This window comes from Mycteria americana, chromosome 3 (assembly GCF_035582795.1).
Source record: "Mycteria americana isolate JAX WOST 10 ecotype Jacksonville Zoo and Gardens chromosome 3, USCA_MyAme_1.0, whole genome shotgun sequence".
Lineage (NCBI taxonomy): Eukaryota > Metazoa > Chordata > Aves > Ciconiiformes > Ciconiidae > Mycteria > Mycteria americana.
The window spans coordinates 83144796-83157601 of NC_134367.1; the positions used below are offsets into that span (position 1 = coordinate 83144796).

General features: G+C 38.3%; 1 protein-coding gene across 3 annotated transcripts in view; it reads right to left on the minus strand.

Annotated features, from left to right (window-relative positions):
• Positions 1-2730: 2730 nt before the first annotated feature.
• Positions 2731-12806, minus strand: part of EGLN1 (egl-9 family hypoxia inducible factor 1) — a 36821-nt gene continuing 26745 nt past the window's right edge. The window contains exons 2-5 of one of the 3 annotated variants that reach the window (XR_012774765.1): positions 9825-9944; positions 7382-7518; positions 5870-5969; positions 2731-3789 (exon numbers count right to left, since the gene is read on the minus strand). Coding sequence is in view for 2 of the 3 variants with exons in the window: in XM_075495872.1 (XP_075351987.1) it covers positions 3725-3789; positions 5870-5937; positions 7382-7518; positions 9825-9944 (390 nt within the window). In the remaining variant the exon portion in view is untranslated. Of the gene's footprint in view, positions 3790-5869; positions 5970-7381; positions 7519-9529; positions 9669-9824; positions 9945-12806 lie in introns of those variants that run through there. The other 2 variants (XM_075495872.1, XM_075495873.1) reach the window with 2 other exon arrangements.

Below are 12806 nucleotides of genomic sequence, written 5' to 3' on the forward strand. Positions count from 1 at the left end.
TACTACGCAAAATGATCCCCCTGCATATTGTGCTCAGCAGTGTGGTAATAAACAAAAAAAAAAAAAAAAATCAGGTTTACACAGGATGGTTTCAAGTGCTAGAAGGCTTCTTCCTTGTTCAATGTAAAACAAAGATGGGGAAGAGGCTATTTCAAGAGAACATGCAAGAAGTTATACAGCACTGAAGCATGGAAAAAGCCTCAAAGCACTTTGGGACCAGCTCAGCGCTGCTGCTCTTCGGTTTCAGCCTACCACACTGGCAAGAGCAGAACTGAGCACCACAGGCACCCAAGTGCCATGAAAGGTGCACTAAGGCTGGCAGACTCAGCCGGAGATCCAGGTAACTCTTCCTGAACCGGCCCAAGACGGACAAGCACACGCAGGGGGGCTTCACAAGAGTTAAAGCACAGCAGAAGCACAGCCAGGCAGATGCTTCCTTGATTACCATACAGTCATTACGAAGCTCATCAAAAAGCTTAGGGAAATTGTGTGGTATCTCGTATGGGTTGGCATCTGTAGACTCTACCATTCTTCTGCCGTCTTCAAAGGGCTCATAATTCATTGGGAGTCACGTAAAACTGAAGAGCTCCCATTAAACCTTACAAATCCTGGTTGAAGAGGACTTTCGTTTTGCACCTCATGTACTTGTCAGAAAGTGCTGAAAAAACGAGAGCTGCCTCTATGTCTGTCATCACTCTCCAGTCAGCCTAAACTTGGTGCTGTTTCTGAGGGAGAAATCATTAGGAAAATGATCACCATACCCAGGTTAACTGTAGGCAGTCAAAAAAAAAAAAAAAAAAAACCAAAACAAAAAAGCCCAAAAACCCAGATCCTTTTCTCCAGAGCAGAACTAGCTCTGATCTAAAAACAAACCAAAAGCAAAAAAACAAAACCAAAACAAAAAAACCCACCACACCCCAAAAACCCCACAACAAAAAAAAACCACCACCCCACCCCCCATCCACATGCCCCCTTTATCAGGGGGCATTTATAAATCAGTTGCTACGGCGTAGTTTTAAAAAGTTACATAGATTACAAATAAACACATAGTTTTCAAGAACCTTTATACATCATCTTTTTTAATTAGATTAGCTTTACAAGCAACTTGAGAGCTCTTTCATAATGAACACTGCTTTTCAAATTACACAACTTTATAGGCAACCTGTAAATGAATCCTGAATTTCTTTGCCTGCTATAGATAAAGGTCTCATATTGTACAGCCGGCTAACATCATGAATAAAAATAGCATTATGAAGCTTTATCTTTAACCAGGACTAGACACATACAGATCATAAGACAGTTTAAAAAATAGTTTTAAAACAAGGACCTGCTTGGTGATGCTCAAGACTGAATATTCAACCGACATGAAATGAACAGTTTCTAAAGGACATTGAAGAAATGGCTGACCTGATTTGTTGACCCTATTGTAATGACTTACATGGAGTGAAAAATTAAGCACTTTTTAAACCTGTCTGGCAAGCACAAACCTACAGTGTGATTAGAATTTGATACGCCATGTAACTGCAGAAGCTTGAATTACAGAGGGACTGAAATGAGTTTAAAGGCTTATGCTTACATTTCTAAAATAAAACCAACCAAACCTCCGTTAAAGTAGTACTTAAAAGAAGATAAAGTAGAAGAGGTGGCTTTTTTGCTTGTTTCATTGGTAGCCTAAATGCACTGCAGACCAGACAGTAATGAAGATTTGCACTCCTTGGCCAGGTTGGCAGAGGCACTTACAGTAAAGGTATCCTGTCTGTTTTTCTGGGAAGAAAAGAGGAAAGAGGAAGAGAACTGTAAAGGGCAAGAACTTACTAAAAAAAGGAAAAGCGAAATCAAAACAAAACTGGGATTTCTGTTGGTTCTCCTAAATGATATACCAATACTGAATTTCTCCCCCTTCTGTCAGTTTGTTACTAAACAATTAGCTTTTTCATGTTTTACATGAACAATAGTAATCTTTTTAATAAAAAATTACTGAGCTTTCCATAGAAAAGGTCTCTAATTGAATACAAACTATACAGATGCTAAAATTGTCACAAGTTGTAATATATACAGAAATATTTCTGTACACTCACATTGTTTTGGCTAAGTAAGGAAATGAGGGACAGATAGAAAACTGCAGTGGATAGGCTGATCAACCCCCAAACTCCTGTAAATATGAATGCTGTCTTTTATAGGTTTGCTTTTGTTTTCTCAAGCTTTTAAAGCTCAGGAAAAAAAAAGAAAGAAGAAGAAAAAAAAATAATCAGTGTCCAAAACATCCATTTCTTAAAAATAAGAATATCAAAGTTTCTGCACATCTCACTTTTATTCTGTGATGTCCTCTCTCCTTGATAAAATAAAAACAATATAAAAGAAAGTAAATGTTTTCTTACTAAATATATACCTCAGTATTGATCAAAGGGCAGTGCCTTTTTTGGGAAATCCGTCAGCACAGTGAAAACCTAAAGATGTATTGCACAAGGAGCCTACAGTGATGCACTTCAGCTTCAGTGTGCTGACCATCTCCTTGATACTATATAATAGCTCAAGGTGTCAACTTACAGACTGCACAGGACACCAACATTTGAAAAGGAAATTAAAAAAAAGTGAGTTTTAGATATTCTATTAACTTATATACAAAGGAAAGGGGGGTGGCAAGTATTCTTTAGAAAAGGGAGAAAGCTCAAAATTTTCTGTCAAGTACATAAGGAGGTTCTGGGTACCTCTAATGGACTAGGAAAGCCCTTGTATATTCTTGTAACTTGATGGTATTTACCAGGTCCCCAAAGCCAATGACAGCAACCGATAGTGTCAAGTTCACTTAGTGCCAGTCACTTAAAAAAACCAAACCAAACCAAACAAACAAACAAAAAAAAAAAACAAAACAAAAAAACCAAACAAAAAAAAACAAAGAAGAGACAGAAACTTCCCCTCTGTGGATTCAACATACAAAACCACAAACTGAATGTTACTAATAGCGAGATACTAACTTGCTTCTGTTAATAAGGTTCAAGAGGACATAGTCAAAAAAACAATACAGCAGCAATCTTTGAAAGTTAAGATTAGTGTGAGATATGATATAAAACAATCAGGTTTTTAGTTGGTAATTAAAGTGCTCCTTTTCTGACTTAAGGTGTAAAGAAAATTAAAGTGATTATCAGTTACTGGCAATCCTTACATTAAATTAGGTCTTTCATGGCAGAGGAGAACAGTATGAACAGTTTTACAAAAATAGATCCATGTTATTTTGGAGAATACTGTAATTTTTTTCTTTTTTTTTTTTTTTTCAGTTTTTCTTTTTTTTTCTTTTTTTTTTTTTTTAAGACTCAATTTTGATAAACTGTACCTGGTCATACAAAAATTACCCAAAATTCAAACTTTTACCATATAAAAAAAGGGAGAGATGAATTGGATTCAGCTGGATGACAGGTCTGGCAAAATATAAGGATGGACAAATTCTATGTAGGGCACTTATTTATGTCCAGATGCATATGCTGTTTCTTACTGATTGCTTATCTTCTTCACATAAGCAGTCACAGGCCTGGAGTCACAATCACATAGTACAATGCTTCAGCAGTCAAAGAACCTTCTATTTGATGCAACATTGAAACACTGCTTCTTTATTAAAATGTTGGTTTGCTGTTGATTTTCCTTTATCTTGTTATTCACATTCAAAAGTTAATAGATAGCATCAAGATTTATCAGGGAGAATAGCAAGGGGAGTTGCTAAATCAAAGGCTTATAAAACGTCTTTCCCAACTGAGTCAGAAGGTTTATTAAGTTCAACCCTCACACCTTTTTCACCTGCAGAAATATGAAAAGGAAATCGGTATTATTTTTCAGCATTTATCAAAGTACAGTCTACAGAATTGCTACATCACTTTCCAGATTAGTTTTAAGAGAATACTTCAAAGATTGTCTAGTACATATGATCTAGCAAGACAGATATTCTTGTATACATGCTCTGTATCCTGTGCTCTGTAGAGTTACCGAGCCGTGGGTACTCATCATCTCTGAAAGCGGGCAGGTATTTGGCTGCCCAAGTAGAAAACTGGATACTTCGCATCATACTTGCGGTTCTGAAGCTCATCATCTCAGCCTTTATAAAAGGTAAGCTTTAAGAACAGCCAATTGAGAATCTGAGGATATTGTCCATTATTCTGTAGCAGAACACCTGGAGTTTCTGGGTATTTACCTTTATAAAGAAACTCTGAGGGATTTTTAAAATGCTACATTCCATTTGACTTGCTGCTCAAAAATAAAGAAAACAAAACCACCAACCAACCCACACACCTTAGTCTTTTTTTCTAAAAATTCACCTAGATAACTTCAGGTACCCCCAAATAAAAGTTTGACTATCAAAACATTGACAGGCACAGTACCCCATATTCAAGAAAAATTCACACATATTCTGCATGGCTTTAGTTAGACTGACACTAAGACCAAAATGAATATTTTCTATTTTACGACATTTTATTCTATAATTTTGTATTTTATTGTCAGTGGGAAATAAAAAGCATCTTGCACAATTCTTGCTGCAGATACAGAGCAAAGAATGCAATTTTAATTGCAAATGAAAACTGATATCACAACGATATGATAATATAAATCAATTACAGGGCAAACCAATAGTGAAATTTAAACGACCCCTCCAACCCAGCCTTCCTTCCTTCCTTACTTAAGTGCCTGCAGTTTAGGGGGACCCTTGAGAGGGAGCGGGGTGGGGGGAACACCTCCCCTGCAGACACAACCAAAACAGCTCTGATCCGGCAAGGCTGGCTCCCGGAGCTGCGTGGTCACACGCGTGTGACACGAAGCCCAGCTTACAGTCAGGCTTCCCGCGGAGACCAGGCGGGCGTTATCCGGCACTCCTGACCGCCTGGGAAGTCACCGAGCCTCGCCGGGCACGTGCCACCGAGCAGCAGGACAGCCTGCCCGGCCGGAGCTGAGGGACTCCCTGTGTTTCTTCGCAAGCCAGGCAGGAGCTGCATTGCTCTTACCGCTCCCAAAATGCACAAAGTCACTGGTTGCACCAAGGGGGACTGAACCCAACTGCAGCTTTCGCAGCCACTTGATAGCTCTGGGGCTACTTATGAGCTTCAGACGCCTAACAGCAATGAATGGAAATCTCGTTTGGAAGTGACTGGCACATGTCTTCAACATCATTGGTTTCAGAGCCCTTGACGAAACCGTGGAGAAACTGGCCCTGTGCATGTGTGCACTTGCAGTACACCCGATTTTGGTTTATTTTTAAACTACTGTAACAAACACAAAATCATGATGGCAATTACAAGCATGGACAGAAGTCCTAGGCCATTTCTCCTTATAATGCTAATTTGAACAGGAAAATTAGATCAACTTCCTCTTGAGGGAGAAGCCAGAAAAGGAAAACAGATGCTAGATATGTGGAACTGGAAATGAAGGAAGTACCTCCATTCTTTGATTCCAGATTTTAATGTTAGGCTTTTGTTTTTCCAACATAGAGATTCTAGTCAAGTTAAGTTGTATTCACTTGTTGAATCACTATATTCAATTAAAACTATTTCCAGGGCTCTCAGTTCTGCAGTGCCTCACAGTCTCTGGTGTATTGATCCTCCACACCTATTAGGGAGACAAGACTAGGGAGAAGCTGTATCCCCCATATAAAAAAACTGAGCAGCCTCAGGTCTCAGAGGAAGCGTGAGCAGGACAAGGCACTGACCTGGATTTCCCAAGTCACTGCTTAGCAGCTCAACCACTGTGTCACCTTCCCTGTAAAACCTGACTCTGACTTACGCTGTTTTTCTCCCTCTTTTTTGCACAGGGTGGGCCAAGGAGATGAGGCTGGACTACTCAGCTATCCTTCCAGAAAAAAAAACCACAGAAGATATTAACAAGAGATTACCTGTTAGGTATTTTACTTTAGCTCGTGCTCTTTCATCTGCATCAAAATACCACACTGTTATTGCGTACCTAGGGAAACAGATGGAAAAAGAACTCCTGAACTATGAAGAAAAAAAAACCAGTGAAGCACTTGACATAAAACACAACCTAAATGAGATGATACTTCTGCAGTCTGACAGAAGAAAGATTTCATAAAGCACAAAGCAAGCAGGTTTTTTTTCTATTAGTAGGTATTGTCTGAACAGTCACTGAAAGGGTGACACTGAAGCTGTAAGTTTATGCTTCTTTTTCCTGATGAGTTGCTATTACAGTTCTTGCCCAGAACCTGTAATATAGTCTCAGTCCCTATCACCTTGCCCTGTGACCTCATATTTTATTTTACTCGGTCAAGTCCACCACCGAGTCACGCTGCAAGAACCTCTTTTTTTGGACATTTGCCATAAGGGAAAATTAACTACCCCTTCTTACACAGCTGCTCTGGTTTTCCACTGCCCGTAGAGGATTTAAATATGAAATGCCAGCTATTGAAAAAAGACTCGAAGGAGCTTTAGTAAATGGCATTTCAGCCTCTGACTCTGCTCGGAGCACAAAGGGGGAGGGGAGAGCGATACAGCCTCCCAAAAGGCTGCAAGAGGATGGGCCGATGGCAGTTTCAAGTTACTTCTTGCAAAGGTACTTGTGTTACCTCACAGCTCCAGTCCATTTTCAGTGCTGTGGCCATGCAAACATGTTGCGACACGGGCAACAGGAAATCTGGATCAACGACTCCAATGATTTACCTATGAACGCCACCTAGAAACACCACTCGAGATGTGGGGGCAGTGAATGCAGGTATCTTTAGCATCACCCACTACTGCCCTATGCTGAGGGACAAAGGAGATATCAAGTTCCCCCTGTGACTCAGACTGGGAGCAACTCCTCTAATACTCCAGAGAAATAAAAGATTTGTGTATCCATGGCCGTTTCTGCCCCGCAGCCCTCTCCCAATTCCCAAACTAGAATGTGGTGGCTTAGTTTGAAAATCACTGTTTTCTAACAACTCCCTCTCAGCAAGAGGGGACATAAAACTGAAGTACGTAGTGAATCTTCCAGTAACACAGTAAGGTGCTAAGGACAAAGGGAAGGGAGGAGAGCGTGAAGCTCTAGACAAAGAAATAATGAAGACAACACCCCTTGGCTAAGGTGGGTCTGCTTATGGCTCTGTGTGCTCCTACCCAGTTCTGCCAGGCACACGCTCAGACACTGCTGGTGTTTCCAGTCCTCCACCCTAGCGACCCAAGAGGATGTTTTCTCCACAGCGAGAGATCAGACATTGATACAAACTCAGCAGCACAGCAGCAGCCTAATCAATCAGTAGGAAAAAGCCCCTCCTCGTCATAGTGCAACTGGAACTGTACATGGAGAGACCTAGGATCGGGTCAGAATTCATAGTGTCACTCATTTCTCGTTAGGATTCGCTCACTTCTTGATAAAAGAGGCATCATTCAATACACAGAGAGTCCATTAGTCCTACCTTGTAGCAAATGCTGGCTGTACTTCATGAGGGTTGCGGCGATCAGACCAGAAGAATAGGAGTCTATCGAATTTAGGTTCAATATCAGCGAATTGAGCTTTACCTTCTGGAAATATCCGAAGGATGCCTCCACTTACCTAAAAATTAAATATTTAAAACCAGTGCTTGAAAACAATGTCTCATTGTATTTTAAAGTGCTGAATATCACATTTGAAAATATTTCAGACACTTGGAACTGAAATAAAAGCCTTTATCAGATGCTACAGAAATTATGAATCTACGGCTTTTCTGTTCATACATTTTATTTAACAAAACATTTTACACATTTTTCACAGAGTAATTTCAGAACGCTTGCAAATATTAAACCTCCATTCATGTTTAAGTAAAAAGCTGCGGTTTTAGATTGGTTGGTTTTTAGCTGCATTACCTACCGCAAAAAACGGACAAGACCAACTGGTATTACACAGGTGGCTAAAAATATGCCAATATAGATGAGAGAAACATTGTATTTGATATCCGAGTTTCACCCTTTCCCATTAAAGATATCATTTCATTTAACAGCAGCACAAGTTTATGCCATGTTTCTGTAATTAAGATGGGGAAAGACTAGGAAACTTCAAAATAAAGCTGGAATCTGTATTACTCCTGGTCAATTTAGATCTCTTCCAGGCTTTGAAAAACGTAGGACCTACCTAGCATGACTAGAAAACAGCACAAGTAGGTAGGGTTAATTATTTTTAAGTCATGTTAACTTCTTCCTACTCATGGTATTGATGCTGTTAAATCTAACTATAGAGAGAAACCCTCCCTAACCGTAGGCCTTCATGGGAAAGTAATAACAATGCAAGTACTAACAAGGTAAATTGATATAAATGACTGTTTTTCAATTGTGATCTAAATCAGTGAACGAGAAGTGGCAATTTAGATCAATTTGTTCTCCTAAAGGAAGTCCGAGCTTCTTTCTTTGCTAACCAATATATTTGGTAATGTATTAATTTGTAATTTAAAATAGATTTTGCAGGAAATTAAATACCTTTGTTCATAAATTAAATATCCAGCTAGTAAATTTTTCACAGTTATTGTGGAAATGCAATTTGCTTGACTTTACACTCTGGTATGTATTCATTTTTTTCCAGGAGAGAAACAGTAAATCAATTAAAAATGCCCCAAAGCTGCATTTCAAGATGTTCAACCAGTGCATTTCTCTGCAAAGATGCTATCATGGCAAAAAAGGCTAGTAATTTATTTCCTAATTGAAGGACCAAATTTGACATTTCAAAGAGCAAGTCACAAACTTGCACTGTGAAGAAAAGCTTCAAGTGCATCCATTTCTGACTCAGCTTTCCAATCTACCAGTTTTATGCGAGTATGTTATCAGTCTCATTGTCTCATCCAGCTCTTCTAAGAAATGAACATTCAAGAAAAAAGAAACCAAACCACAAAACTCTCAGCTGCAACCTGTGTTATCCATATCTGCTGCACTCAATTCACAGAAACTGACTGCTTACGTGCTCTTCCACATGCTGCTTCCTAAGTACGATACAAGTATCAGTAGTTTTATCTTTTTTTCATATACAGTGAGAATAAACTTCTCCATAGCTAACTGCACAGCAATCAAGGAATAAACAAAGCTATCTTTGCATTACTCTCTCATGCTTTCAATACAGCCAGTTAGCTACGTCCACTCTTCAAATCTACCTAATCCCACTGAATCGCTAGGAAAATCCTTATTAAAAAGTTACTTTATCATAGTCACTACATCCGTGGATAATTTCAAGTCACTGGTAGTAAATTCTTAGACCACTTGAACTATGTTATAAATCCTTACCTATTTTACACCCTGTATCTACAATGATGCAAAGACTTGTGCTGCTTTAAACTATACTGATATAGCAATAATCACAACACTTGGCTTATTTGAAACTGCTCCCAAGCTACAGCATCTTTGTTTTTATAAGCACACTCAATTAAGTAATCTAGTTGCACAAACAGTAAACTCAAGATTCAACAGGAATATAAGGAGGAATAAACTAAAAGCAATTATCTTTCAAATATTCTTTATTTACCCTTTGTGTATGTGTGTGGGTGGGTGTTTACCATACAAATAATGTACAACAAGTTGCATAATTAGATACTTATGAAACTTGGATACTAGCAGATACTTACATGTAAAATTAAGAAACATACATGAAAAACATGCAACTTTCCTTCAATCTCACTGTCAAGGAGGTCCTGCTGGCATCATTCAAAGCCTTGAAAATAAATGCCTCATCTCTATCTGCTCTCACTAACAGGAGAATCAGGGGGGCAGAGAATACCCACGGTTAACATAATGTAAGAATACAACTAAGGCACACATAAAAGGACATGATCACCTGTAGCAAAGGTGCATTAGCACCTGTATGTAAAAAAAAAAATGTTATACAAAGAAATTATTGCATACCTTGGCATCCCAGTCTTTATTAAGATAATATATACACGTAACACATCTTCCGTCTCCATTTGGGTTATCAACATGACGCACATATCCTGTTCCATTGCCTGGATAACAAGCCACCATAGCCTAGAGTCAAAGAATCAAACACGATAATTAATTTTATCGGGGGGGGGGGGGGAAGTCTCCATTTTATCTGTATTAATTCCTAAGTAATTCATACATAAGCAACAGAAAAAAATAACTTAGAAATAATGGGAAAAGAGTTTTTTAATCTGTGTTTTCTTTCTAGCTAAAAACTGGTTTTGAACACAAACAGATGTCTACAACAAAGGCATGAAACACATTGAGAGGAACACTGTTAATTAAGGTATGGAAGGTGGGGCTGCTCCCATGTTGTGACTAATCCTTCAGACTTCCCTCCCTTGAATGAAATACAAGGGAGGAAAAATGTCTTGTGTATAATTAAGTAGCATGTGCTTCTCCTTGTGATAAGAATACTCATTTTCCAGACTCAAGTTCACAGACACCTGTCTTTTTTTTTTTTTTCCCCCTCTGTGTTTCCAATGCAAATAATCCCTTCTCAAAAAGTAGCGTCAAACTTTATTTTCAGGAAACTTTTTAGACAAGACCATTAGCCCATCTTACTCAATCACTCCAAGTGCATTCTTGGGCTTGTGTTTTGTCCTGTTCATAGGAGGTCTTTGAACTTTTGTTGAAACAAGCCTACGTGTACAACAAAAACATCCTTTTTAGTCAAGAAGTGAGAAATTGAAAACAGACACCGAACAGTAATCTGCAATAACCTTCTGACATCAAACGATTCCCAGTACAGTATTTAACTTCCTATGCTGCACTTTAGCTCAGCTGACTTGAAAGACCCCTAGAAGGTGGTTTGGTTTCTGAGTCTTCAGACATGCGGATGTGCGTGTGAAACAAACTGGCCATCTTGCTAACGGATGGCCTGATTAGCTATCAGTTCACGTGGCCGGTTTGTTGCATGGCACATCCCTGTATCTTTATGCATTTGTTGGAAATAGTAATAATTTCCTATTTTTGAAAAAGATCAGAACAAAGTTTTCCAGGCCAAGTCATCCACTGCCACCACAGTACTCAGATGCCTGCAGTGACAATATCCTATCTGCAAAAAGTCATAACATGAATTTAAAAGACAAGCAAAAAGTAAGTTTCTACCAACAACCCAATACACAACTAACCTCAATGAATGTCTGCTGTCTAAAAAAAAGCTAAAAACTTTTAAATGCAATCAGTCCTGTCTATATTTAGCCTGGTTAAGTTAGAATTTAAAGTCAGACATCCGGATTGCAAACTCTTTCACCTCTGTTACGTAAAATATAAAAAATAGTTTTGCCAATAAAGTGTTAACTGTGAAATGAAACCTATCAGATTAAAAGTATTTCAAATCAACTGTTTCGGTGCATCTTTTTGCTTTACACTAATAATTTTAACTCCCCCCCCCCCCCCTTTTTTAAATGTTAACAAATAAAGCTTTCCACAGTTTGCATTACTTGCAAGAAACTGTGCTTTGAGCAGGCTGAGAAATAGTTTAAAGTACTTGCAGTTCAATAATATATTGCAGTTCAATAAAATATCTGTATATCACATGTAAGCAGAATGGATTTCATTATAGCAGCAAACATTTTAAAATCTTTATTTCCATACGTACTCTAGTAAGGGAAGAAGCAATTTTTGGTAGCTCCTTCTAGGCAGAAATCAGAACGTAGTATTTGCCATTTGGTTATAAAAAAAAAAACAAAGGCGCTGTGGTTATTAAAAAAAAAAACCAAACCTAAAAATTAAGCCAAACTTCATTCACATGAAAATGGGAGCGACTACACTGCATGAAAAGTACTCAAAACTACAAAATTCGAATATACTTGTAATTTTGAGATTAGGCACTTCAGCTTCTCAATACCTTTACTGTAATCATAGTGTAGTCATCATTACAGGTCTCACATTATGTAAACATATTACATGTATCAAGCAATGTGACCTAATATTTGGCAAAGTCATTACTTATCAGTTTTACTGCAGGAAGATAAACCCACAAAAATCAAAACAGTTAAGTTAAAGACACCAAATAATGTAATAAGGGTTCTGTAATTTCCTTTCTTATGGAGAAAAAAGGAACAAAACAAAAGCAAAGCTGGGCTGGAAGAGGAAGATATTTGGTTTCCACTGAAAGCCAACCCTCTTGAAAAAAGTACCACGTAAACCCCATCAAGCTCTCATGGAGCATGAACAGTGCTGAAAGCAGATCCAGGGCCAATCCTGTTAACAGCATTCCTAATAACAGGAAAGTTTTAATTTAAGGGGGTTTGCTGATAAGCATAATGTAAATTAAACCCTGACATTAATTGTTGTTCAACATCTGCATGAAACAGCTACTAAAACTCACTCAGAATGAAGAAAACTTTGAGACTGAGTAGCTAGAGCAATGTCAGTTCTCACTGAAATCACGAGGAGTTAAGACTCAGATATGCAAAGGTCTTCAGGCACATAAATGACCTAAATATCTGTCACTGAGCTAAAAAAACTGGTGTTAAAAGTTTAGGACAGTTCCCAGGTCTCTCTGGCCAATACAGGGTTTTTTTTCAAGGGCACGCTTGGTTGCCATCTGTTCCTCAAAAAGATAATTTTGCAGTTAGAGAAGCATAAATTTGCATCTTATTGCTATAGTTTCCTTTATAACGTACTGAAACGGGTACTTGCTCTCTTTGCTGAAGGGAAATCAAGAAAGGAATCTTTAACATCAACATTGCTGAAGAAAAAAAGAACCAGCACACTTTTTGGAAAGTCTGGGGAAACACCAGTTGTCATCAACGTCACATAAAGAGCAGCCATAGCCAATGTCAGAAGCGTTTCATACAATCATTTGAGTCTAAAATACTGTCAATGTTTAAAAAAAGCCCTTGTTTTTGACTTTAAAGTCTGAAACTTCTGCTATCATCAACTGCAAGAGACGAGAAA